Consider the following 27,955-nt stretch of genomic DNA (forward strand, 5'->3'; position numbering starts at 1 on the left):
AATCTGGGGGTGGGGTGGGGGGAGAGGGAGACGAGAGAGGAGGGAATTCCGCCTCCGACGCTGCGAGAGCCGGCGTGACGCACGATCCAGGACTTTATCCTCGTCAGAGACTAATTAAACTCTCAACCCAAGTGGGATCGTTAATATCGAACGGACTTGCCTTCCCGCCCGGCAGTAGCAACCTCACTGCCATTGGCAACTCAATTAACACTATTCAATACACCCGCCAAGATGTTAAGACCTCCATTTCTCACAACGCAGGGTGTTCTCATCCGGCAAACCCACCCCCCCTTTCCCGGTGCACACTTTTCCTATTGCCTTGTCCTAACTGCTTCAGATATCCCCATATGCCTTCCCCACATAAGCAGCCAGCCACCCCGGAAACCCGCATCCTATGCTCTCGCTTCCACTAAGGTCTCTGCTCAAAAAAATTAAAAATGATCCCTTATCCAGGACTGCTTTACCCACCCAGCCAAAGCCACCCATTCCCATCTTTTGGCTTGGAATCTGCCCTCAGGACTGGACCCCTCACTAGCCTCCCCACGACCCACACAGCTCCCCTTCCCACATTTTAAATGCATTTTATGCAGCTGATCCTTGTTGACACTTCTGCACACTCTCAGGTGTGCGTTAGGGGGAGGCGGAACATTTGCAGGGTCAACAATGTTTTGAAAGATAAATTTGAAGCTGGGAACGAGGCCAACTCGCATCACGTGGGGGGGGGTGCCCGCCCTGGGCACCTGACGGGAGGTGGATGAGGGCAGCTACCAGCTAGGAGAAGGGGAGGAAGGAAGGAAAGGCGATCTCTATCCTTCCTCCCTATTTCTTTCTCTCTTCCCTTTTTCCTCTCTTCCTCTCCCTCCCCCCGCCCGGCTGCGGTCCCTACATCTCTCTTTCTCATTTCTCCTCTCCTTCATTCTTCCTGCGGGTTGCTAGGCAACCACCCCAGTATCTGTCATAATCCATTATGAAGCTGGGGGGGGAGGGGGAGGGAGAGAAGGAGAGGGAGGTTGGCGGCGGTGGAAGAAGAGGAGGATGGAGCGTTCAGCAGCTTCTCGCTTGAATATCTGCGGACACAGGCATGCATTAAACGCAGACCAAAAGGGGAAGACGTGGCGAAGCAAAGGGGGTGTGAAAGAGAGGGGGGGGGAGAAGGCGGGCAGACAATGGAGGAATGAAAGAGTATTCGGTATCCGACCTTCAGTTCTCCCCCCCCCCCAAAAAAAAACACTCCCATAGCCTTGCCACTTTGAACATTTGCAAGAATTGCTGTTTCTTTTCTCTCCCAACTGTCAACCCTCAACATTTCAGCCCCTTCATTCAGTGCAAATCTGCAGCCTGGCACCTTCTGCGGGTTTGCCACCCTCTCCGGCAGCACGGGTTGCCCGCCATGGCCAACCTGTAGGGCCGTTACCAGCGGGGTTGGCGGGAGCAAAGCAGATGTATCTCTCGAGGCCCGGGGTGCCTTCTCCGTTCTGGAGGAGCTGCAGGCGCCACTGGCCATGGGAGTCACGGTGCTGGGGAGACCGGAGGTGCTGGATCATGGCCAGGCGGTTCGGCGCGTCCGTGTTGCAAAGGAGGCAGCGGAACGGGGCAGATTCGGGGCCTGGCGGCGCTGCCGATGTGACCTCCATTTCCAGGAGGAACTAGCGGGAGAGAAGGAAAGAATTGCAGATAGCAAGGACATAGGATCCGTTCAATGTTCCAGGTGGCTCCCTCTGAGAAATGGATCCCACCTGCCCCTTCTCGCTCCTACCCTTTTCCTTATGGCATGCCTCCATTCCTCTAAAGCCCCTCCCATTCCAGTGGCTCCACCCCCTTTCTGCTTGGCTCCACCCACTTCCTGTTAGAAACACCCTGAAAGGGACAGCTTAGCTCCTCCCCCATTTTGGCGGGAGTTGGAGGAAGGCCACTCCCTATGTCACCCACAAGCCCCGCCCACTCCCCTCAGACCCCGGCACCTTGTAGCCTTGCAGCGCCTCCTGGTGGCCAGCCCCCGCCACGTGCAGCCTCATCTTCTCCTTGCTGTTGGTCTCGTACTCGCAGAGATTGCAGTGCAGGTGGAGGGGCGGGCCGAGTGGAAGCTCCGCCCCCATGTGGGCCCCGAGGCTGCCCCCTTCGCGCAGGTGGGCCGCCAGCTGGTACTTGAGGGCGTGCTTGTCGGTCTTGAGGTGCAGCTGGAAGTTGGCCTTCAGCTGGGTGCCGTAGGCGCAGAGCCGGCAGCGGTGCAAGTCGCCCGACACCTCCTTCCACTCGGCTTCGGGCAGCGAGCGGGGGGCCGACGCATGCCTCAGGAGCGCTTCCAGGCTGTCCGTGTTGAAGGCTTGGCACACCAGGCACCCAAACAGCCTCTGGGGAGCCCCCAGGTCTGGTGCAGAGTGGGGCGGCAGCGGGGAAGGTGGGGCGGGCTCTGGAGAGAGCGATGCAGGAGCTGTGGGGAGAAGGGCGGCAGAATGACTGCCTATGGACGGAGAGGGGACACACTTCAAAACATTATTATTATTATTAGTAGTAGTAGTAGTAGTAGTTTTTACACAAAGGTAAAGGGACCCTTGACCATTAGGTCCAGTCGTGACCGACTCTGGGGTTGTGGCGCTCATCTCGCTTTATTGGCCGAGGGAGCTGGCGTACAGCTTCCGGGTCATGTGGCCAGCATGACTAAGCTGCTTCTGGCAAACCAGAGCAGCGCACGGAAACACCGTTTACCTTCCCGCCGGAGCGGTACCTATTTATCTACTTGCACTTTGACGTGCTTTCAAACTGCTAGGTGGGCAGGAGTTGCGACCGAGCAACGGGAGCTCACCCCGTCACAGGGATTTGAACTGCCGACCTTCTGATCAGCAAGCCCTAGGCCCTCTGGTTTAACCTACAGTGCCACCTGCATCTCTTATTATTAATTATTATTATTATTGATTAGATTCGCATGCCGCCCTCCATCCGTAGATCTCAAGGCAGTTCGCAACACCAAAATGCAATATGAAAAACACAAACTACATAATGGCAATATGCACAAAGCTGGGGAGGCAGCGAGTGAGAGGAGCAAAACAGAAAGGAGCGGAAAGAAAAACTGCACAGACCACAAAACAACAAAATGGGTGTAGAGACTGTGGTCACATTCACACAGCACATTTAAAGCTCTTTGATACCCCTTCAAACAGTCACAGCTGCCCCAACGTGCCCTTGGAAGTGTAGCTCTGCGGAAGGAATAAGGGGTCTCTTAACAGCTCTCAGAACCCTTAACAAACTACAGCTCCCAGGATTCTTTGTGGGAAGCCGTTCGAACGGCACAAGAGGCCTGTTCATTATTAATTGAGGCTCCCACCCAGCCTTTAGATCCCATGTGGACAGAAGCAGCAGTGGCCATGATTGGGGAGGGGAGGCGACCATCGCTTACCTGAGCCCAAGGCAGCCATCTTCCTGCCGGCGGCAGCGTTGAGATGTGGGAAGCCTCCGTTGAGCAAGATCGGGCTTTGCTCCATGGGCTTGTCCCCCCGCAGGGCTGAGCTGCCCGCGGCGTGAGCATGGTGGGGGTGTGCATGGTGCGAGTGGCCCAGGGCCTGGGCGCCATAGAACTGGAAGAGCTCCGGCTGCCCCTTGCCCCCTGGCGCGGCTTGGGCCTGCCCCAGGAGCCCGGGCAGTGCCAGGGGCAGCCCCTGGTGGAGAAGGAGCATGTTCTGCATGTGCTTCTCGGAGGTCATGTGGATGCGCAAGTTGCGGGAGATGTTGGTTTCGTAGCTGCACACTTTGCACTGCCAGGAGGATTTGCCTTTCGACTCCTTCTCCTCGGGCGACGACGGGGTGGGCGCCACCGGGGCCGCCACCGAGGGGGCCCCGCCGCCTCCCCCCGTGGCCTGGTAGCCCTGCAGGTTGGCCAGGTGTTTGTCGGACTGCATGTGGATGCTGAGGTTACCCTTGGTGGTGGTGGAGTAGTTGCAGGCCTCGCAGCGGTAGGGCTTGTAGCCGCAGTTGTAGCTCTCGCCCCGGGCCAGGCGAGGGTGCGGCCCGCCGGTGCTGCAGTAAGCGCAGTGGCTGTTGTTCTCGGGGTGCTTCTCCTTCATGTGGACGTCTAAAGTCTGCTGGTACTTGTAATGCCAGTTGCACTTGGGGCATTTGAGGGTCTTGCAGGAGTTGCGTGAGTGGAGCAAGGACATGTGGCCGGACAAAGTCAACCCCGAGTAGGCCATGGCGGTGAAGTCTTCCCCAAAGGAAAGCGAGTGCCCTCCGTTGTGGCTGCTGCTACCGCTCAGCCCGTTGTTGACCTCAAACGTGGCGCTCACCATCTCGCTGGCCATCCCAACACTGACGGTTCCATGCGTCAAGTCGGCTGCGCCAGCATCGTGGGTCAACCCAACCCGACCGGTGTCCGGGTTGGCGTTGGCTGGGCTGTTGTTGTTCACTTTGGTGCCCAGCCCGGAGCTGTTCGTCCCACCGGCTGACTCGGCGCGAGCGGTGTCTCTGGCCAGTTCTGCACTGGAGGCTTCGTTGGCCAACTCTGCATTGGCATCTTCCTTGGGCAACCCTACGTCAGCTGCAGCGTCGTTGCTGTTGGCCTTCAGCGGTGTCTCTGAGAGGGGGGTGCTGGCACCCGTGGGTGGGCTTTGGCCATGTGAGCTTTGGTCTGGGAGAAGCCTCCCTTCCTCTTTCTGATTTTCGGCCGCCACTGCTGCTGCCTCCTCCTCTTCCTCCTCCTTTTCTTCTTCTGGTTTCTCCTCTGCGCCTCTCTTTGCCCAGGGCTCGCCGCCGACCCTTGACTCTTTGGCATCTGGTGGCTTGCATGGTTTTCCTGGGCTCCCCTTCTTCTTTTTCTTCTTCTCTTCCTCCTCCTCCTCCTCCTCCGTTACATTCACCCATCTGCTACACATTCGGACATTGAGGTCTGCCTTGGTGGTGGGCTTATTTGGTTCAAGGAAGCCAAGCGCGGTGCCTTGGAACACGGCAGAAGCCCCTCCAGACAGGGCCTGGCATTCGTCGGGGCTCAGCTGCGCCCCGTGGGCTACGCGGGCATGAGCCGCCAAGGGGCGCCCCCGGCAGAAGGAGAGGCGGCAGATCAGGCAAAGCCAGATGGGTGGGGACGGCAGCTCCCCTTCTCGGCCAAGGTCGGCTTCCCCTTTGAGGTTCTCCTCATCCTCCACCAGGGCGGCGGCAGGGGCATCTTTGGGTTTGGTGGGAGCGTTTTTGGCAGACATGGTTCGAGGGGGGGCCCTGGCCAGTCGGAAACTGTAGAAGGCGCCGTGAGGGGTCCACTCGCCTGGCGCTGAGGTATTCTGGGACATTTGGTCAGTAGACGTAAAGCCTTGGTTTGAGCCTCCACCGCGCTGGACGTGGAGGACGGACACCTGGGGAGATGTGGTGCTTAGGGAGCCCTTTGGTAAGAGAACGTGGCCGCCGCTGAGGAGATAGGCCGAGCCCTCGGCGGAGAAGAAGAGCGGGGCCTTGCGCCCGCCGTCCTCTTCCCCCTCTCCGCCGCCTTCTGCTTCTTGCTTCTTCCCATCTTCTCCGGGTGGCGCTGCTTGCGGGGAAGGCGGTGGGTCTGGCGTCACGAGGCCGCAGTCGGCTTGGAGGAGAGGCCCGGGCAAGATGGCAGCCGGGAGCTTCGTAGAGCTGAGCGCCACTTGGGAACCGGAGCAGGGCCTCATGGTGTCGTTGGGAGAGGGGGCATCAGAGGAGGAAGAGGAGGAAGGGTCCGAGAGGGGGGGTTCTTTGGTGGCTGGAGAGGCAGGAGAGTCCTGAGCGGGCCGAGGCGCGGCCCTGTCATCCTGCCCGTCGGCCGGGGGGGCAGCAGCGGAGCAGGAGGAGGAGGAGGAGGAGGCAGAGTTAGAGGGGGCGTCCATGGCGGTGCGGGCGCGAGGGGTGCGGAGGGGTCATCTCAGCACGGGAGCCGAGACCCTGAAGGGGAAACAGAAAAAAAGGCAGCCAGGTGTGAAATCTTGTTTCTCGTTCTGAATTCCCCGTGTTGGACTGTTTGGTGTGCAAAGCAGCTGGAGGCCACATTTATGCCACACGTTTAAACGCAGTATGATAACCACACACAGCTTCTCTCAAAGAACCCTGGGAGCTGTAGTTTAAGGGTGCCCCAAGAGCTACAGTTCCCAGAGTTCCTTGTGAAGAAGGATTGACAGTTGAACCGCTCTGAAAATTGTAGCTCTGGGAGGAGAATCGGAGTCTCCAAACAACTATCTGCACCCTTAACGGACTACAGCTCCCAGAATTCTTTGGGGGAAGCCATGGCTGCCTAAATGATACTGCTTTAAATATATGGTGTGGAAGGTTGCTTCATCTAAAGTGACTTTAGCATAATTGAGTAGGAACATACGAAGCTTCCTTATACAGTCGTACCTTAGAAGTTGAACGGAATCCGTTCCAGAAGTCCGTTCGACTTCCAAAACAATTGAAAACCAAAGTGTGGCTTTGGATTGGCTGCAGGAAGGTCCTGCAGCAATTCGGAAGCTGCGGAACACCCAGATGTTTGGCTTCCAAAAGAACGTTCGAAAACCGGAACACTTACTTCCGGGTTTCAATTGTTTGGGAGCCGATTTATTCAGTAGCCAAGGCGTTCAAGATCCAAGGTACAACTGTACAGAGTCAGACCAGTGATCTGTTTAGCTCTGTGTTGTCTGCACTGGCCGGCAGTTGCTCTCCAGGATTTCAGGCAGGGTTCTCTCCTAGCTCTACGTGGATCTTTCTCCATGCCATCCAGATACTCTACCATGGAGATACATCCCTTTCCTAGACAGGCCTTGCTTACACCCGCCACCAACCTCTTCCTCATCTCCATCCTATCCCGCTTCTGGATGGGCAAAGTGATTGTGCAAACACCTGAAACAGCTTCCACCACTCTTGCCCCCAAATTATACTCTGGAGGAGCATTCTCATATCCTGCTCTCTCACTGATGACTGTAATATCCTGGGATGTCTTGGGGTCCCTGCCAATCAAACTCTACGGGAGGGGACCTCAGCTCGGCGGTGGAGCGCATGCTATGCTTGCAGAAGGTCCAGGATCAATTCCAGGGCCCCTCAAGTTTGGAAGTACCAGCAGAGGACAAGAAATACTCCTTTTGTGGAGAGTCGTGCAGGCCAGGGATAGGCTTATTGAGATATAAGGTAGTTCTTATACTCCTAGCTCAGGGATATAGTGCCTTCTTTTATGTGCAAAAGGTCCCAGCTTCGAGAATGGGAACTTATTCAAGCTGCATGTTGTCTAGCTATGCCAGTTCTCGTGTTAAATCAGCTCCCAATATGGGGAGAGGAGATCTGGTTATGGCAGGGTGGAGGTGGGTGGGTCAGGGACTCCTGGAAGGGCAATTGCAAAAACATGAGGACTCTGGGCAAACAGCCCGGCTACTGGAAAGGGGGGAAAGGCAAAAGGCACCTCTTCTCGATCTGGGCTGGGGAAGGATTTGCAATGCAAATTAATAGCTTAGCATGCCAGCAGCTGATAAAGGTGGGGGAGGAGGCAAGGAAAAACAGGAATCCTTCCATTCTGCAGCGTACAAGTACTAGGCAAATGCACCCATCCCCACATTCTCTGCTCAACCCGTCAGAGGCAGGAATAGGTTCTCCTGGCAACTGCCCAGCCCCACTTGCAGTTTCCATTTCCTCCCACATTCAGACGGCCACCTCATCCTCCCACCTTCCTGACACTCAATTCACCCCTTACGTAGACATCGCTTGAAACTCCCGTTGTTCTAGGCGCATTTTGCGACGGGGAATCTCATTAGCTTCTGAGCTCTGGGCGCAGCGCTGCGCCTAAGATTTCAGATTAAAACTGCAGAGTGGAAGGACAGGAGGAGCTTTTTCTGCCTCCCCACTTCCAGCCACTCTCGGAAGACTGCAGAAGCGACCCTCTTAAGAATATTAGGGGGGTCAGTTTCGCCGTCCGCCCGCCACCCAGGAGAATATTAGGGGGGTAGGCAGGAGAAGGACGAGATGACACATATTTTAGTTGCAGTTCATTCATTTTCAGCGTTGTATTCTTGTTGTAAAAAAGCACGCCTAGACATCCCGTTGTTGCGCCCATAACCTAGTTTTAAGGTGCCATTTAGCTCCTCCCGTCCGTATCTCAGTTTCTAACACTGTATATGCAGAGCACTGCGTCTGAGCATCTGCAAGATGCCCGGTTCCTCACTGCTGAGAAGCCAAAGCTAATTCCCCAGACATCCAGGATTAGAGGACGGGCTTTTAAGAAAAGCTTTAAGTTTGAAATTAAGGCCACACGTACGCACACCTATCTACAGATCTCCCCAGGCCACACGGCGGCACGCGAAGGTGTGGGCCCACAGCCTGTTAGGAAGGGCAAACCGCAGCACTCCAACTCCACCCTCACCCCAAGTCCATCCGCAGGTCTACTCACTTAACACAAGTGTGTTTGCTGTACATTTTAAGCACCTTCCTCCATCACACAGCGCCAATATCCTCATTATCCTCATTTCAGTTTCTCCCCCAAAAAGCAATTTGACGTGACATTCTAATAGATCCCGGGCAGCAGTCAAAACCAGAGGCATAAAAACTTCTTCAGCAAAAAAGCCGAAACGAACAAACAAATACTGTTTTCTGAATGCAGGGTCTTGGGAGAGAGATCCAGAAAGCTTCGGAGCCACCACCAAAAAGGCCCTATAAAACTCCTCATTTTTGTTTCCGTTTCCTTCAGTCACAACACATCAAGGCTACATATCACCCACTTGTCTACTTGTCAATCCACTTATCTCTTTCTCTCCACCCACTCCCCACCTTATAGAATAAAGCAAGCTGGTCTTCCTTAAAAATTGTTAATAAACCGAAACGCAGATTACACAGAACGCTCTGATTTGTACTGTTATTTCATCAAATATCCCTGCCCAGGAAGGTTGTACTAGCTCAAATGTCCGCCACCCTTCCAAACTGTGAGTCTACAGCTCAGAGGGACGAGGGCAGAGGCTCTTCCAGGAGTTAGGACTAGCAGGTGTCAAAAGCCGACCCGTCCTTCACAGATCTGCCATTCGTTTGGCGGAGGCAGAGAACAGCAGCGGCAACCGCGATATCCTGCGGCATGGCGTTCCACAGATCGGCGGTGCTTTCTGCGTGAAAGCCATTTCCGTTTGCCGTGAACCTCAACCCTGCCAACTCCTGTGAACTTGACATACCTGTCCTGCCAACCCTTTGCCCCCCAAAACCACATGACTCATCCATTTATCCAGCTCCAAATCCTCTCTTAAGCTAACGTTCTGCCACACTGCTAACGCAACCGTGACAAGGCAAGAGTGTTTCCACGCAAGAGTTTCTCAGCTCCCCTGCCAATAGTGAATCCAAGCGAACCAAGATCAGAGGTGGGGGGACATGTGCGCCTCTGAGTTATGTTGCACACCCAACTTTAGCACGCCCCGGCCAGCATGACCAATGGTTAGGGATGATTTGAGTTCTGGCTGAAACTCTGAAGGGCCAGTGATGCTCTATCCCAGAACTAGACTACTGGACGATCCCAACATTTGCCATGGTGTTTTGGTTGTTGTTGCTTTTAATTTTTTTTATGTTTGCTATATACCCCCCTGAATTTTGCTGAGAGGCTGGTATATGAATGCTTTTATAAATAATTGTCGGTCGCTGTAAATTTGTGAGGAGGGGGGGGGTGTGCCCCTCAGGGAAACTTGGGGTATTCCTTCTTGAAAATCCCTAAACCCCCCCCCCTTGTTTGACTTTTCACGGGGCGGCAGCCCCCGCCAAATTAAGTGTGGGCTGGCATGACCTTCCATCCCCCCCCCCCCCCGAGGATGCTGGGAGTTGAAGATAATTGGGGGGGGCAAGGAGAGGAGATATTCCTTCGCCCCCGCCCGCCACAAATAACACCCTCTGTATCAGTAGTGGGAGCCATGGCAACCAAACAGGCTTCAAGCCGGTTTCAACGGGGAGTGGAGACGGAGTTGGGGTGGCAAAGATACCAGCCGCACAACCCAACACACGCGCACCCCCAAAATCCCTTCGCGTGGGAACACTCCTAGTCCAGCAAGCTCAATATTGTCCACTCTGGCTGGCAACAGCTTGGCAAGGTTTTGGGCCAGAGCCATGTTTTGCCCTACCTGAACCCGAGGCCTTCTCATGTGCCCACATCTGCCCCCCCCCCCCCCGGTTTCCACACAACCAGCTTCTCCTCCCTCCTGTATGTCCTCCACACACAACCCCCCCCCCTCGGTCGTCCGCCCACCTCAGCCCTTTAACATTATTATCTTTGCGTCCCAGGAGGAAAGACACCCTGTTAACTTTTTAATATTTTCTGTTCATTCCTCTGCTTGTAATGGAGGAAGGAAGAATTGGTGGCGAGGGAGGTGGGGTTAGAAAGAGAGGAAATGTGCTTTCTTGCATCCTTCCTCTCCCCCCCCCCATGCCTTTTCTCTTCCCCTCCCCCTTCAGAGGGTGGTTAGTCAATGCAAATTGTCTCATTAAGGAGAAAAGGAGGCGGGAGACATAATTAGGCGGCTGCTGCATATTTATTATGAGGGAGCCAGAGACACAAAGGCGTTTGGTGGGGAGGGGGGGTGAGTTGGTTGGGGATTGCATGGGGGGGGAGAACAGAGAGAGAGAAAAGGAGGGATGAAAGAGAGAGAGAGAGAGAGAGAGAGAGAGAGAGAGAGAGAGAACGAACGGGAAGAAAGGAAGAAAAAAAAGGAGGAAGAAAAATGAGATATGAGATTGCAGGAGGCGTGATGTAGAGAATGGAATAGGAATGAGAAAGGGAGAGAGAGAATGGGAGTGAAAGGGGGGGGGTGAATTGGAGGAGGCAGAAAGGAGAAGGAAAAGACATATAGCATAAAGAGATGCAGGCCCCAATCCTAAGAAGGAATGTATTTCCTTGGGTCAGTGGGTCTTACTTCCAGGTAACAGAGGCCACGGCCAAAGTGGAATTGGGGGGTGGGGGGAGGCAGATAGTGGAAGGATGTTGTGGGGGGGGGAAGAAGAAATAGGGGGGGCAACCCCAGCATGATGAAGTGGAGGGAATGCAAAGGACAAAGCGTGACAGATGAGGGAGGGAGAGGAGAGAAGAAGGCAGCAGAGAGAGAAATGGAGGAGATGAAAAGGGCGAGGGAGGGGATGGGGAAGGATTTGGCTTGGGGGGGTGGGATAGAGAGAGAGAAAGTGCAGAGATGGAGAGGGAAAGAGGGGTGAAAACCCAATGAGGAATAAATTCATGGAGGAGAAAGGGGGTATTGGGGGGGTGATGATGTTTGCATCCTCTTTGGATATATATTAAGAGAAGGCAAAGGCAGGCCATGGAAGAAAAGAAAGGGGGAAGAAGAGGAGGCGGAGGAGAGGTTGTTGGGGGGGGGGTCCTCTCTCTCTCCCCATAGAGGAGGCGGGGGGGGGGTCCTGCAGGCGCAGAGGGGGAGGGGCTCCGCGCAGGGCGATTAACGGGGAGATTAATGTCTAGGGGTGACAGGGGAGGCAGCCAGAGTCAATAAAACGAGAAGCACAGTGACAGGCAGCGCTTTAAATTACCCTGCGCAGCGGGGAGGGGAGGCGCTGGCGGATCTCCTCTCCTCTCCCTCCCTCTCCCCCCCCAACCCATCCACCCACCCAAGCTTGGGCTAATGCCCTTCAAGCCCCAATCTGTAAACCGTCCCCCCCCCAATAATTTTTCCCCTCAGCGCCTTCCTCTTATCAAATCTGCCTCGCCCCCCCTTTCCTCTTCTCTTCTCCAGCTCCCCATCATCAAATATTTGCTAAACTGGTTGATGAGAGTCCTGTTAACATCCAGGAGACGAAAGGAAGAAAAGGAGGGGGGGCGGGTGAAGAGAAGGTTAAGGTTGGTTTTGACAACAGATTTCCAGCGTGGTCTGGAGGGGAGCTGCTTTTGTAAAAAAAAAAGGTGTGGGGGGGAGGCCTGATCCCCCCCCCGACTCTCTTTCCTCTAAAGGGCAAAAGGGGAGACAAGGGGGGTGAATATACAGACTAATGCGCCTCCTCTCCCTGCTTTTGTTTAATCCTGCAACGCACTTAGGGCTTCATTTGTATGTGATTTGCATACAATATTTAGCAAGAGGCACCCTGGGTTGTTTTGTGTGTGTGTTTTCTTTTTTGGCACTCTCCAATCTGTGAAAGGGGGGGGACGGGGGAGGAGGAGGGGGCAGCTGAAAGGCGCTCGCACACACACACACCCCTTCTAAATTGGTGTATGCAAATATATGCTTTTCTGCAAGGACTGGTGCATAAATTAATCCGAGAGTCAGGATGACAGAATTAGGTTAGCTGTCCCGTCAAAACCCCAACCTGCACGAATGTGCATTAGACCTGGGGGCCAAATGGTGTGTCTCAAAAAGTTTCACAATGTGGGTTTCTTTCCATCCCAAAACCCAAATGAGATTCTTTCTGATTAGGGATCCGGTTGGGCGGAGGGAAGGTGGCGGGCAGAGAGAAAAGTCAAAAGTGTAAATACGATCAAGATGAGCACGGCTGCCTCAAGAATTCATCAATAAGATGTAAAGGTTTAGGGGTTGGCTTTTAGAGGTTGTAGGTTTGTTTGTTTGTTTGTTTGTTTTCAAATAAAAGTATTAAAGTTGAACTTCTGCCCCTTGAAAAATGTTCCGAGTTGTTGTTTTTTAATTGGGTGCATTTGAACTGTGAGCTTTTGCTGAGTTTTTACATGTTTGTGAAATCTCATTTGAGTGCGAGAGGTGGGAAAATGCGCTTGTGAGCACATTCACGTAGTGTTGCAAAATATGAGGTAAGTGTCCTCTCTCTCCAAGGGCATCCGGGTCTTAAAAGACAATTGCACAACATCACAAGGAAATTATGGCGGTGGGGAGGCAGCGTGGGGCTGGGATCCCAGCATCTGCAGAAAAAGGGGAGAAAGAGAGACGTGGGGGGGGCCTAATCTAGCTTCATGCTCTACCTATCCTGAAGCACTTCCTGGAGGAGAAGTTTTTAAAAATGCACATCTTCATGCTTTGTAAGCTCCTCCCGGGCAGGGACCCATCCCTTCCCTCTGCTTCTCTTCCCCTGCAAACATGAACATCAGACCTGGGAAACTGTTTTTCGCCTGAGGGCCAAATTCCCTTCTGGGGACTACCTTCTCTGGGGGCCAAATGCCAGCGGTGGGCGGGGCCAGGGCAAAAGTAGGTGGAGCAACAAATGGAATACATTCTTTTCAGTTTGGAGGGCCACATTCGGGACCCAGGGCCAGAGGTTTCGCACCCCTCATGTGTCTCAGTGGCACCATGCAAGAAATAAATAGCACTCGGAATAAAAGAGTTGCCTGCAAGCTTTTACGTGTCTGCTTTGGGAGGACTGAGCTATCCCAGCATCCCCCGGGGCAGTGGCCAGGTGTGGGCAGACTTCCCTTTCTGCTCCCTCCCCCAGAACACATCCTCAAAACCGCATTATGCAGAAACCCCTTTAAAATAGCAGTGTAATCGGAGAGAGCTTTCCCCCTACACATTGCAGAGGCCTGCCCTGGGGCTGTGCAGGTGTGGACAGGCTAGAACCAGCGCACAGGTAAGACGAGGCAGGCCGCTAGGGCGGCATGATGTCAAGGGACTTCTTGCACCAAGAGTCACGAGTGCGAGTCCACGTTCCCCGCAGCTTCCAGCATGGATGGCCGGATCCCTGCAGAAGCAAGAGTCCCAGAGTGCTTCGCTGCATCCCAGAGGATTGTGGGACATGCAGGGACACCGCTTCCTCACATCGTGAGCACCTGCCTGGAAATCAACACCTGACCTTCAGCCCAGTGACAGCAGGTACCCGAGGCTAGATCTGTACAGGGTAGGCAAAATATCAGACTTCCACCACTGTTTAAAGCAAACCTTAATGTGGCGCTAAAAAGGAACCTTTTCTGAGCTCCACATAAGTCCACACACATGTGCATATATTTGCATAGCTTATTCCTGCCAGCAAAGCAAAGGGCCCAAGGGTGACGCTGGACACCCCACACTAGAAAGCCATTTCAGGCAGGCCTCCCCTTCTAACTTCTGAAAAAAATCTTTAAAGAAGCTGGGTTTTCGATCAATAAGGGCTAGCAACTTGGCTTGCGATTTTTGAAAGAGAGTCACACATTGCGCTACAACTTATATATATGATGAACTAGCCGCAAGACTGTCTTGGTACAACGTTTGCCTCAACGCAGGGCTGGGGGAATCAAGGTTGTGTTAAGCTGGGCGCTGGAGAAGCTGTCTGGGACCTTGAGGCTTGTGGTTCGAGTCGAGATGTCCTACTAAGAATTGAGTGGCCCTGACAAGATTGTACAGCTGAGGGGAAAAGTGTGCATTACCGGAATCGTATCCTAAGGGTGAGGGAAACTGTTCTGAAGGATGAGTGACTTGACTTAGGCCACAGAGCCATGGTAATTCAAGTCTCTATGACCAGGGGACTACACTTGACTTCTCCCACCTACAGCTCATCTATGCTACTGCAACCATGGGTGGAGTTGCAAATGTTTTTTTCACGGTGAAACAATCTCACAAGACAAACTCTGAGCATGTACATGGTGCACCGATGCGGCTCCCATGTGCACTAATGCAGCATACATGATCCAAGGCATGGCATACCCAACATTTGTTTTAAGCAGGCCAGATGTTTTGGGACTACAACTCCCATCATCCCTGACCACTGGTCCTGTTAGCTGGGGATTATGGGAGTTGTAGTCCCAAAACATCTGGAGGACCGAGTTTGCCTATGCCTGGTTTAAAGCACACGACTTCTTGCAAAGAATCCTGGGAACTGTAGTTTTCCTCTCCCAGAACTACAATTCCCAGCACCCTGAACAAAGCACAGTTCCCAGGATTCTCTGAGGGAGAGAGAGATTGCAGAGATTACCGAAATCTAGATGCATGCCCACGATGCGTCCTTGATTAACTCCTACTTTTGGTCACCTCTTCCACATCCTCCTCACAGGTGTCTAAAGGCGCCAAAGGCATCTTTACAAAGAATAACATGTATTGTGTGCTTTTGAACTATCTGATCCTGTTGGCTCTTGAGGGCTAGTGACATGACCCCACTTTCTCCAGCTCCAGATTTCACCCAGCAGGCAACGGCCTGGGCAATTAGCTCTACCACCAGATCTTTAATGGCAGAACCGAGCTCTGCCTGTTCCATTTAGCCGGAGGCTCGATGCGCTGCCATTTTGTGGGGTGAGGCGCATGCTGGCTGCGCACAAACCTGGCGCAGCTATTTGGTTCTACTTTCCGTGTGCCCCTGTACTGGTGCTCGAGGTGTCATTCCCTGGAACCAAACAGCCATGTAACCTGAGTGGCCAGGTAACGGGATTCCCAGGCATGACAGCACCAACCTTCTCGCGTTGTTTGACCCCAGATTCTGGTAATTCCTAGGTAAAGGGTAAAGGGACCCCTGACCGTTAGGTCCAGTCATGGACAACTCTGGGGTTGCGGTGCTCATCTCGCTTTATTGGCCGAGGGATCTGGCGTACAGCTTCCGGGTCATGTGGCCAGCATGACTAAGCCGCTTCTGGCGAACCAGAGCAGCGCACGGAAACGCCGTTTACCTTCCCACCGGAGTGGTACCTATTTATCTACTTGCACTTTGATGTGCTTTTGAACTGCTAGATCGGCAGAAGCTGGGACCGAGCAACGGGAGCTCACCCCGTCACGGGGATTCGAACCACTAACCTTCTGATCAGCAAGCCCTAGGCTCTGTGGTTTAACCCACAGCGCCACCCGCATCCCAATTCCTAGGTAGGCTGCCTCTATATATGGAGGTTCAATTCAGCTGGGACGGCAAGAAGAAACCGCACACCCTCTCCCCTGCGAATTAGTCTAATCCCCTTTTCAAGGAATCGGAGCCTGCGACCATGCGCTGCACCGCAAGCAACGAGCTTCCGTAAGTTAATTATGCACTGTGTGACAGAGTCGGCCTCGCTGGTAGTTTGTGAGATGTCTGCATGGGATTGATTTATTGACTAGTGTGGGATTTTAACCGTTCCTGGGGCTTCATCCGAGTCAGCCTCGGAACAAATCCTTCAATGGAGCATGTAATGATTCATTTATTTTTTACAAGAGAGAGAGAGAGCGCCTCTGGCCACATGCAGAGTGCCTCGTTTTGTTTATTAGCTTGCCGAAATGTAGGCCAAACCCTCTGGGAAATCTTCCGGGGCGAGAGATCAGGGAAGACCAGGGTGTGGAGAACCAACATTCTGCCTTCAACCTTGAGCCAGCCCACAAGCTTTTTAGGAACTGAGATGGGGCTTTGAGAAGCTTTGGAGAGCCAAGGTAGTGGAGGGTCTGAGGGGGAAGCGAGAGGCCAGGAGACCTCCAGAAAGTCTGTGCTTCTCAAATGAAAAGCAAGAATGTGAGGGGCCCGCCTTGCAGGCTTGTTGTTTTTTCCCCAAGTCCATTGTAAACGCAAAACAGAAGTCCGCTATCAATTACAAATGAGCAACACACTTTGAACTCTGACACATCTAGCGTTAGAAGCAAACCGTTTCTGACACAGGCCAGCTTTTGCACAACCCGTTCACTGTTTTCTTGGGGGGGGGGGGAGACTCACATGTTTGGTGCTGTTTCACACACTTTGCCAGACCGAAGTGTCTCTTGGCTGCGTTTTCAATTTTTTTGCGGGCTGGGAGGAAGGGAATGGTTTTTTCCTTGGGTTGTGGCTTTGAAAGGGCTTGGCAGCGCGAGCCGGACAGCTTTATTTTGTTTTATCTTTTTTTAATTTTGCGGTGTGCGTCGCCTGCCATTCCCCGGCAGTCGTGGTCACCTCTAACCTCGCCCTGGCATGGCACTGTGGAACGTATGCAAACTGTGCTCTTGCAAATGAAAGGAAGAAATAAAACTCAGAACGGCTTTTTCAGCCTGCGTGGGCAGGTGATGATCCTGAAGGAGTCATGTTTCAAACACAAAACCTGAGACTCGAAAGTGGGAGGAGGGATCTACAGGGCATGAAGATGCCAGGACCCCTGCCCCGTGGGGCTTGGTGTGTATTAATATAATATACACACACAAACACACACACCTCAACACGGATTTCTTTCCCAAAGCACAACCCCACTGAGTCCTGTCTATCTGTCCAACATGCCAGTATCACAGCTGAAATCCCTGGAATGACTTTCAGAAATCAGGGAGCATTCAAAAAACATAGCCCGAGGTGGTGGTGGGGAGGCATGAATCGAGAGCGGAAATGAAATTTCACACCGTTTAGAAAACTTGGCAAACGTTTCAAAACCCTTTTTGGATTCCAAACATGTGCAAATGTCACTTACAAAATTCAACTCTGGAAAATACTTGTCAATAAAAGCGGCAAGATCCACCTAATCTCAACAAAACCAATACACACAAACACACGCATATATATTTACACATCTTGCTCCCGTCCCGAGACTTAACTAGAATTTAAAATTTGCCTGGGGCATTCAAATCAAGAGACTTGGTTTTAAAATCACACTGGAACACAAAAGGCGCACCGCAAATTAATTTCTGGTGAACTTGGACCTTGGGGAACATAAGAAGCAGTCTCTCGGCTCATGTTACTCTGAGCAAGTCACCCCCTCTCTCAAGCCTCAGTCTCCCCATCTACAAAATGGGAATAGCAGCGACCCATCACACAGGGATGTCATAAGGGCAAACAGGACTGACGAACCATAAAGCGCTTTTGTGCATTTTTTAAAAAGCGCTCAACAAAACAGCCACGAAAACATAGGATACACACCCACGAGGACAACCCTGACATATGTCTTGCAAAGTAAGTCCTACTGAACTGAAGGGTGCTTATTCCCAGGTAAGTGGGGGCTAGGACTGCAACCAAACGCCAGGACCAGCATATATGCTGAAAGCAAAGACCAGGGTGCCTCTGAACATGGGCAAAGTGCATTTTGCTCGCCACTGAGTGCCCCCCTATTTATGGGATGGAGAGGGGGAGGGAACCAGATTAGAGGGCACAGCATTAAGTCTTGAACTCAAATGCACATATACAGAACAGAAACACACCAAATATATGTTGGAAGTGGTAGGTGGGGCGGACGGGTGCAGGGAAATGTTTTGGTTCCTTCCAGACATTTTAATCCAGGAGAACCCCTTTAGAGAAATCACCCATTCTTGCTCTTTGTCAATCCCGCTCCCCCACTTCTGGAGAACCCAGGAGTTCTGGTCCAGCAATTGGCAGCCCAACCCTGCTATTAACTTTCTGTTCCAGTTTCAAATGCCCATCGCATAAAAGACCAAATTCAGTGACAGTTGCGGGAGAGAGAGAGATACGGGCAAGCGAGGTAATAGCACTAAGCGCCACAGAGCGAGCGAAGGCAGAAGGCGAGGGAGGCAGGGAAGGAAGAAAGATTGTAAAATCAATTAAATGAGTTGCTAACGGAGCGTCGTGTCGACAATCTGTCGCTGACTGGAAAATATGAGCTGCCCAAATACACTCCCGGCTTGCACACCTCTGCCAGGCGGCCTTGGCGGGTCCTTCCATCACTCCTGTCAGAGGTCTGAGCCAGTGACACGGGGAGAAGGGTCGGATCCGAAGCGAGGGGTCAGAAGGCCAAGCCAGGGGGAGAAGGAGGAGAGAGGGGGGATTACGGGGTGGGTGGGGGTCGCTGCGCACCCAAGGGTGTTTTATGGCGCTGGATGGGACAGGTGGAAGGAGCCGGGAGATGGCAGAGAAAGGAGGGTGGGAGAAGGGAAGGGGATGGAGGGAGGCTGGCGAAGGAGGGAAGGAGGGAGAGGAAGACAATAATTGGAGAAAGGGATGTGTGATGAATGAAAGGCTCAGGGGAGGGAGGGGAGATGCAATTGCCTCCTCTGAGAGGGAGAGGAAAGGGTAGGAGGGGAAGAAAGAGTGTGGCAAGGAAGAAGGGAAGAGAGAGACAGAGAGAGAGAGAGAGAGAGAGAGGGAAAGGTGGTCTGGAGGAAAAGGAAGGTGGATGGGGGAATGGAAAGAAGTGCTGGCCGGGGGGGGGGTGTCCCAAAAGAGGACTCTTAACAACTCCCCCGCCCTGAGATGGTGGCGATTTGGGGACGCTGGTGGGAGACCCAACACACACACCTGCTTTTTTTTGGCGGCGGGGGGGGGGGAGAAAATACACCGTCCCTTTCTTCCCACCCCCACTCCAAAAAACCACTTCTTCCTCACTGCCCCCCTCCAAAACCGCTTCAGTTTTGGGGAGGGAGCCCTCCTCGCTCCATCCTTTCTTGGGGAGGAGGCAGGATTAAGACTCCGAACAAGAAGGGGACGCGGGAGCGCGCCCAGCCTCCTCCTCTCTCTCTCTCTCTCTCTCTCCCCCCCCCCGCCTCTTCTGCTGTCACATTCAGAAGCGGCCCCCCTCGCCTCTCCGCTTTGCCCGGCTTGTCATTCCTCCATGAGGCTCCCTCTCCATCCCGGGAACCCCCGGCGCCCAACTCTCCTCCCCAGCCCGGCTCCCCTTCCTGCTTGGCCCGCCCGGCTCTCCCTTCCGCCGCCGCCGCCCGCACATTGTTCCGCCGTCCGTCCGTCCCTGCTCGCCATCCATCCTCCCTCCTGCCCGCCTCGCCCTGCGCCTCCTCCGCCGCCGCCTTCCGCGCTCCCCTGCCCGGCCCTGCGCCCTTCCTTCCTTCCTTCCTCCCTTCCCTCCTTCCTCCGGCCGGCCAGCCCGGCGCGCTCCAGCCCGGCAGCCCCTCTCCATCCCCGCCTCCAGGCGGCTGCCTCTGCCTCTGCTGCTGCCCCCTTTGGCGCTCCGGCGCGCCGCGCTGCTTGCTCCTTTCCTTCTCCTCCCTCTTCCTCCTCCTGCCGCCGCTGCTCCTCTTCTCCTCCTCCTCCTCCTCCTCCTTCTCCTTCTCCCCTTCCCCGATCCTCCTCCCGCCTTCTCGGCTCGCCTCTCTCCCCGCTTACGCGCTCGCTGGCTCGGAGCGAGGGATAGGAAATCGATGCCACTTACACCTCCGCGGGAAGAGAGAGGGGGACCAGCAGGCGCCGCTGACGCTCTCGGCCGCCGGGCGGGGTGGGGTGGCGGGCGGGCAGGCGGGGAGGGGGCGGCCCGGCTGGATCGGGGAAGGGGCGCGCAGGCGAGGCAGGGCTCTCCCTCGGCGCAGTTGTCAGCGCGGCTCCGTCTGGCTGCTGCCTGGCCGGCCGGCTTGGCTGCTGGCTGGCTGGCTCTCTCCTCCTCGGCGCCTCTCTCCTCCTCGCTCCGGCTCAGGCAGGCAAAAATCGATGGGGTTCGCCGCGCCGGGGCTTCCCCATTGATTTACACTCGTCCGCCTCCCCGCCTGCCTCGTTCCCTCGCTCCGCGGACCTGGCGGCTGCCTTCCAACACAATGGAATAATCAATTCAGCCCCGCGCTCGCCCCCCGCCTCCCCGCAGCCACACACACACACACACAGAGCTACACGCAGGCACACACACACACACATACACACAGCCACGCACCGGAGGGAGGAGCCAGCCGGCAGGTGCAGCCGAGCATCATGGGAAATGTAGTCCCTCCCCCGCCTCCGGAGCCGGCAAGGTCAAGGCTTCAGCAGCCGCCGCCGGCGTCAGCATCGTCCTCTCACTGGCTGCTCGGATTTGCCTTTGTGCCTTTCCAATGCAAGGCTACTTCTTCGCGGCTTTGTTGCGCTCCGCACAACAACCCTGCGAGGTAGGTCAGGCAGGCAGGTGTAGGGCAGAGTGAGAAGGGAAGAGGTCAGATCAGGCCGCAAGGACCCAGCCTAGTGCAGCAGCCTGGTCTCCAGTGGCCGGCTTGGCGAACACCAGCAAGTGGGATCTGGACACAAGGGCCCGTTCCCCTTCGGAGGTTTCCAAGGACTGGTATTGCTGCCAGAGCACAGCCTTTGTGGCTAGTAGCCATCGACTGCCCTCTCCTCCTCCACGAATTTGTCCAAGCCTCTTTTAAAGCCATTCAAGTCAGTGGCCTCCTGTGGCAGGGAGTTCCACCGGCTAACCATCTGCTGTGTGAAGAAGGAGTTTGTTTTACCTGTCCCGAATCTTCAGCTTCCTGGCATGACCACGACATCTAGTGAGAAAGGGAGAGAAACCTTTCTCCATGCAAAGCATAATTTTATAAACTTCTATCACCCCTGACATGCCTTTTTCTGCAAACTCCAAAGTCGCAGGCAGGGGAGTCGCGCCAACCCCCTTGATCAGAGCGCTGTGGCGCTCGGTTTCCTGCTTCCAGGCTTCATCGGGTTGGCCTCTGCAAGAAGAGGAAACCTTATCAGGAAGAGCCTTTGCTGTGGTCCAGAGTCTTCTGCTGTCCTGATGTCTTATACCAGGCACAATGAGTCATCCACTTCGCCTAGTGTCTCTGGGACCGAGAAGAGCTTTCAGCATCACCCGATCCTTTTGGCTGGTAATGCAGGAACAGAATCTCGGACGTCACATCGTGAATAATAAGTGGTTCATCACTGAGCTACGGCCCACCCCATCATCATTACTATAGATGAGATACACCCCAATAAATAATTGCATTTATTTCTCAGCAAGGCGATTGCTTTACAGCATCTCTGCAAGTCCGGTCAATAATCTTCTCATTCTGCAAAGGGCAATGATTTTGCATGGCCTGCCATCCCCAGGGTGGTCTCTTCCCTTGGGGGTCTTCTGTCCACCCATAGCACTGAGCAGGGGTTCCCGCCCTCTTCAGGGGTCTCCAGGGCAAAAGAGGAGAGGGATTTCTCCACTTTAAACTGTGCGTAGAAGAATGCCAAGAGCCATAGTGTCATCTACCCAAACTCACACACACACACACACACAAGGATTTGAGAGCCCAGACCTCTTTTGCGTCCAGCCAGGTCCTGTGATCCAGTGACAGACATTGCTGGTAGGGCAGAAGGCAGGGAGGCCAACATTAGGTGGCGCCAGAGAGCCGACAAATTAGTTTTGCGGTGTACGAGGACAAAGGTGATAGCCAGAGCCACCTGCAAGACTGCTTGTAGGAAGGCAGGAAGATGGAGGCTGCCTTCAGTGAGGGGGGGGACAATGACTGCCCCCCCATTCATCTTACTGGACTGGCTTTGCTGCTGAGCTCCGTTTAACCCCGGGGTGGCTGCGTCCCTGACCATTGGTCATGCTGGCTGGGACTGATGGGTTCTGGAGTCTGAGAACATCTGAAAGGCCAAAGTGCCCCCCCCCCCGCAATTTCTATCTAGAGCTGTCAGGGTTCTGGGTTTAGAAATTCTTAGCTTTCCTAGCAAGTTTATGGCATGGGAAATTCGGATCAGGGAATGTCTAGGCTCTTAGACAAGGGTCAGCAAACCTTTTCAGCAGGGGGCCGGTCCACTGTCCCTCAGACCTTCTGGGGGGCCGGACTATATTTTGGAGGGGGGGGGGAGAACCAATTTCTATGCCCCATAAATAACCCAGAGATGTATTTTAAATAAAAGCACACATTCTACTTTTGTAAAAACACCAGGCAAGCCCCACAAAGAACCCAGAGATGCATTCTAAATAAAAGGGCACATTCTACTCATGTAAAAACAAACTGATTCCAGGACCGTCCGTGGGCCGGATTTAGAAGGCGATTGGGCCGGATCCGGCCCCCAGGCCTTAGTCTGCCTACCCATGCTCTTAGGACATTCCCCACTCAGAGCACTCTTGTGTGATCTTCCCAACTCCTCAAGAAAGCATTAGAAGTTGGTGTCGTATAAGCTCAGGGCTTTGTTCCTGCCATCCATCATTATTTAAGGCTGCAACCCAATTAGAGGCATTCTTAATTGCTTAATCATATGAGCTGGAGCCGATTAATCAAATAAGTTGTCGATTAAATTAGCATACATTTGCATCTGGGCGTTTCTGAAAACCCTGAACTTGATTTCCTTTGTTTTCATCATCTTTACAACAAGAGGGGTCATCCCAGCTGAAGAGAAAACACAGAATGCCTCCTTTAAGGTAATCTCCAAAGGAATAGCTGGTTAAAGTCACACCCACCTCATATCTTTAGTGTACATTCCCACCCCAAAGAATTCTGGGAACTGTAGTTCACCCCTCCCAGAGCTATGGTTCCCAGCACCCTTAACAAACCACAATTCCTAGGATTCTTCGGTTGGGGGAGGCAGCAGCCATGTGCCTTCACTGGATTGCTGTGTTCAAGAAAGAGTCTCCTCACAGCTTAGAAGCTAAGAAATTCATTTTTAAATAAATTATTAATATTCTGAACTAGACTTGTTGGTCGCTTATAACACATTGTTGACTTACAACCCTTTTAAAAACATTATGCCATTTTTTTTTAAAAAAAGAATTATACAAATCTTGCAAATTTCATAAAGATTGCAACATGCAAAAATTGGCTGGCTCTGGTTTGTTCCCAGGTGATCAGGCTAATAGCAAAAGCCCTTTAATAAATGAGATATTATAGTGACCGCTAGCTGGACCAATCTTACAGGAAAAATAAAAAATAAAAAAATTCCTTCCAGTAGCACCTTAAAGACCAACTAAGTTAGTTCTTGGTATGAGCTTTCGTGTGCATGCACACTTCTTCAGATACACTGAAACAGAAGTTGCCAGACCCTTCTATATAGTGAGAAGGTGGGGAGGGGTATTACTCAGAGGGGTGGTGGGAATGGGAGATTGGCAGATAGCTGAGATGACTTAGCCATTTTTCACCTTCTCACCCCTTGCCTTTCCCTGTAAGACCTATTGCAGTCGTTATCAACAGGCTTATCTCAGCTATCTGCCAATCTCCCATTCCCACCACCCCTCTGGCAACTTCTGTTTCAGTGTATCTGAAGAAGGGTGCATGCACATGAAAGCTCATACCAAGAACTAACTTAGTTGGTCTTTAAGGTGCTACTGGAAGGAATTTTTTTATTTTGACTATGACAGACCAACACGGCTACCTATCTGTAACAGGAAAAAGAAAGGTAGCTTGATGTCACAGGTGCTGGTTTCAATACTTTTCACAGCCAGGGAGCCACCCCTGACTCTTAATTACGCGTAAAAGTCTTAAAACAATTAATTGCCTCTACTTACAAAGGAACATACCTTAGGACATTCTCGAATTAATTCAGAAACAGGTCTGGCCATCTAGTCTGGAAAGGCAGTCTTGGGAGACACTTTTATTTACAAAAGGAATGTTTGAACAGCATTTGAATTTCCTTGTATTTTGAAAGGGTGGGAAATACAGGCTTTCCTGGGCCTGTTCGGTTCCATCTCCTGTCAATTTCACATAATCCTTCCTGTTCGTTATGGGATGTCAGCGCTTGATATGATTTCAACATAATCCACCTTGCTAGTCTACTTTTGCCAAAGAAGCCATTGAACTGCACATGAGTTTCCTGGAAAACCTAAAGGAGAGCAAAATCTGGTTTTTATTATTTAGTTTTTTGAAAATTGTATTGTGTTATTAAAAACCTTAACAAAATTGGGGAGGGGGGATAAATAAAACCTAAAGGCCAGAGCTATGGGATGACCTTGGGCCGTTCTTCTGAATGATGTTATGATCTTTTCCTGCCATTGTGAAATTTTAGCACCCCATTCTATCTCTGCTGTTTCCCCAACAGAAGTTGGGGTCCCTGGCAGATCTCCCAGACAGCTTAGCTTCTGCAAAGCTATTCTGTCTCTTTGACTAGTTTCAATGAAGTGAAGAGGAAATAAAACCATCCATATTGTGTAGTGATTCTTGGACTACCTTCGGTCTGTGTGGCACACCTGCCTGCCTGGGATTCCTTGGGATATTTGGGGAAAATGGGGTTTGGGTGAGGAAGCCTTTTTACAACGCACAGACATGTCCTTTATAGGAAAGGTGTACAAATGCTGGGAAATATTTCAGTGCAGGTAGATTTGCTTCTCAGTTTCCGGTCCAAGGTGTCAGGATTCATCTCCTGAAGTTTACCTCCTAATCAGCACTACCTGCTTCCATGTCAACTCCTCCTTGCCAGGAGAAAATACAAATATTTTTTTATTAAAAGCCCATCACCCCAATGAGACACGAATCTTTTCAAATCTGCAGTTGGCAACACCTTTTTTTCCTAGCCGAGCAAATATTGTTCAATCCATTCATCTAACGGAGCAATTAAAAAAAAAAAACAACCCACCGAAACTTGCTTTTTTGAATTAATTATTATTAGTCACTTTGAAGAGTTCCGTTTCAGAGTGGGCAGGACGCAATATATAGTAGAAATTAAAGGGAGAGAAACGAAGAAGAAGAAAAGGAATTTCTTCCAGGGCTGCAGACAGAACCCAACGTTGCCTCTCTTCCCCATCATCCTTCCTGGGGAACCCAGGCGTCCCGGGCCCTGCCTGGAAGGGGTTAAGCGCGCGCCCCCTTCCTCTTTGGCAATGCACTCCCCCCCCCCCGCTGTTCTTAATTGCAGCTTTCCTGTTGCCGTGGCAACCGTGGTCGAGGGAGCGAGACAGGCGCAGGGGGAGAGGAATAAAAAAACAGAGCGCGGAGAGAGAGAGAGAGAGAAAGGGAAAAAGCGACGGAAGGAGGGAGCAGCCGAGCGGCGAAAGCACCTGCTCGCCGGCCTGGAGGAAGGGGCGGGGAAACTACAACTCCCAGGCGCCTTTGCGCCACCCACCAGCAGCCGGCTTCGGCATCCTTGCCACTCTTCCTCTTCCTCCATTTGTGATTTACTTTTATTTTATTATTATTATTATTTTGCATGCTTTAAACTAAAAATTTAAATTAAAAAAAGATGCATCGCTCGGTCTCCCTTTAAGCCCCGGTTTGCAAAGTGCATTGATTCGTTTCTTTGCGTTATTTTTGCAGCGCATTCTTCTCGCTTTCTGTGCTATCCTCTCTGCCCGGCGTCGACATGGCGTCGGGCTCCGATGGCGGCGACGAGGCGGCGGAGTCTCCGGACTCCCCGGCCGATAAAGGTCAGTCGGAGGCGCCGAGGGGAAACCCCCGACGCCAGGGGGCGCTGCTGCGTGGCGTGCAGGCGGCTGGCAGTGGAGGGCGTCGGTAGGGGGCGGTGTGGGGCAAAGGCAGAGGCCATTGGGGAGGGAGAATGCGGGGTGCAAGGTGGGTATTGTTTTTCGGGGGGGATAATCTGACAGCCACCCCAAGCGGGGCCAGATTAAGGCATGCTGCAGGACCAGTGCCATAGAAGCTAAACAAACTACAGTGGTACCTCGGATTAAGTACTTAATTCATTCGGGAGGTTCGTACTTAACCTGAAACTGTTCTTAACCTGAAGCACCACTTTAGCTAATGGGGCCTCCCGCTGCCGTCACACGATTTCTGTTCTCATCCTTAAGCAAAGTTCTTAACCTGAGGTACTATTTATGGGTTAGCGGAGTCTGTAACCTGAAGCGTATGTAACCCGAGGTACCACTGTATATATTAGGGCCCCACTCTCTTGGGGAACCTTGAAAAATTTAAAGGAAAAAACAACTGGATGTACATTTCCAAAATATAAGTTAAAAAACAAATAAAACAAAACCTACATACAGCAACAGTGTTTTGTGGCTTTAGATACCTATGAGGTCCATAAATTACCATATAGCATATATTCAACACAAAAAACAGTGACAATTTGTTGCTGACAAAGGACAGCTGGACATACAAAGGGCCCCATTACCTTCAGTGGCTGAGGGCCTCATCAAACCTAAATTCAGCCCTGTGCAGGACCCTAACCTAACCTATGTCACATTCATTAGGACCCCATAGTTATGGCTCTGTGCAATTGTTGAGAAATATAAACGAGAGCCCCAGAGCATTGCCAGGAAAAAGTGCATAGAATGTAAAGAGTCCTACTTGAGGCTACTTGGGGAGGAGGAGTAGCATAGGGATTACCTTGTTGTAACCCGCCCTAGGAACTTCAGGTGAAAGGCAGACAATAAATTGAACAAAATATAGCATTAAAAGATGCTTAAAACTAATTATGGTACTGGCACAAGAATGGGGAGGAGGAGATCCTAAAATTTCTGTTCTGTGTCAAAGGCCAGGGTAAAGAGCAGTCGGCTAATTTCTACTCAATGGGGTTATAAATGTAATAATGCAGTTTTTGACCAGCCCACCGTTGTTTAGAAAATTAATGAATTAAAAATCAGGGCTTAGGGTGGCCATTAAGTGGATGGCTGTCCAAGTGCCTTTGCTTGGCAAGCGATGACTTCCCCCTCTTCCCCAAAACCTCCGGGGTGGAAAAAAAATTTCAAGTCAAGGGAGTAGGTAAGACTTGAGCCTGGAGTTTATTTTCTGTCTCCTACTTTAGAAAAGCATTTCAAAAATTAAGCGTTCCGATCAGGATGGGGCCGATGCAGAATTGTGTCAGGGAATGTGTGGGGTGGGGAAATCGGATTTTTATATTTATGTACATATATATAGGCTGCATCAGAATTAATTCGCTCCTGCTCCCTTGTACAGATTCCGCCTCGGGCTCCATTGAGGTGGAGCAGAAGTTCCTTTTCGGGCCTGATGCCGTGCAGAAGCTGGAGGCGCTGGGGGCGCTGCCGGAAGCCAGTGTCTCCTTCCGCGACCGGTACTACGACGTTCCTGATTGGCGCCTCACGCTGGCAGATCATTGGCTCCGGCAGCGCGAAGGGGCTGGCTGGGAGCTGAAATCCCCCCTGCGGCCACTAGAGGGCGCCACCACTAGCCGGGGGCAGCAGAACCTTCCGGAACCGCGAGCCGGGAGCCACAAGCCGCAGAACCCTCCTCAGCCACTAGGGGGAGCTGGCAGGACGCACCTGGCTACGCAATACCAGGAAGTGACCTGCCCCCGAGACATCGTGGCCCGCGTCTGTGGCCTGCTGGGCGTGGACCCGGCCGCGGGTTGGCAGAGCGACGTGGCCAGAGCCGTGGAGGAGCTGGGCCTGCAGGAGTTTGCCAGCTTCGTCACCCGGCGGTGCAAATATCGCCTGGCCAGCCTCCGCCTGACGGTGGATCTTGACGAGATGGACTTTGGCTATGCCGTGGGAGAGGTAGAGGCAATGGTTTTGCAGGAGCAGGAAGTTCCAGAGGCTCTGGAGAGGATACAGGAGCTGGGAAGTCGGCTGGGTGAGGAGTTTGGCTATTTTGACCCAGGAAGTGCCCTCTTAAGCCCAGGAAGTACCCTCTAGCCCAGCTTCCTGTTCTCAGTGGCCCATCAAATGCCACCCATTGGTGCCCGCAGATAAGCCAACATCAGTGCCCTC

The 27,955-nt window shown here is 52.7% G+C and overlaps 2 protein-coding genes across 5 annotated transcripts in view; one reads left to right on the forward strand and one right to left on the reverse strand.

Annotated features, from left to right (window-relative positions):
* The window catches only part of ZFHX2 (zinc finger homeobox 2), a 32,508-nt gene extending 12,625 nt beyond the window's left edge, over positions 1–19,883 (reverse strand). The window contains exons 1-4 of one of the 3 annotated variants that reach the window (XM_081167653.1): positions 19,820–19,883; positions 3,395–5,886; positions 1,962–2,461; positions 1,346–1,646 (exon numbers count right to left, since the gene is read on the reverse strand). In XM_081167653.1, coding sequence (XP_081023779.1) covers positions 1,346–1,646; positions 1,962–2,461; positions 3,395–5,831 — 3,238 coding nt within the window. In that variant the 5' untranslated portion in view covers positions 5,832–5,886; positions 19,820–19,883. Of the gene's footprint in view, positions 1–1,345; positions 1,647–1,961; positions 2,462–3,394; positions 10,513–19,819 lie in introns of those variants that run through there. The other 2 variants (XM_081167654.1, XM_081167655.1) reach the window with 2 other exon arrangements.
* THTPA (thiamine triphosphatase) overlaps positions 1–27,955 on the forward strand; it is a 54,934-nt gene that overhangs the window by 25,680 nt on the left and 1,299 nt on the right. Inside the window, exons 1-3 of one of the 2 annotated variants that reach the window (XM_081168106.1) lie at positions 25,367–25,442; positions 25,587–25,696; positions 27,186–27,818. In XM_081168106.1, coding sequence (XP_081024232.1) covers positions 25,633–25,696; positions 27,186–27,818 — 697 coding nt within the window. In that variant the 5' untranslated portion in view covers positions 25,367–25,442; positions 25,587–25,632. Of the gene's footprint in view, positions 1–25,366; positions 25,443–25,586; positions 25,697–27,185; positions 27,819–27,955 lie in introns of those variants that run through there. The other variant, XM_081168105.1, reaches the window with a different exon arrangement.

The sequence above is a fragment of the Podarcis bocagei genome (genome assembly GCF_964188305.1).
Source record: "Podarcis bocagei genome assembly, chromosome: 13".
Lineage (NCBI taxonomy): Eukaryota > Metazoa > Chordata > Lepidosauria > Squamata > Lacertidae > Podarcis > Podarcis bocagei.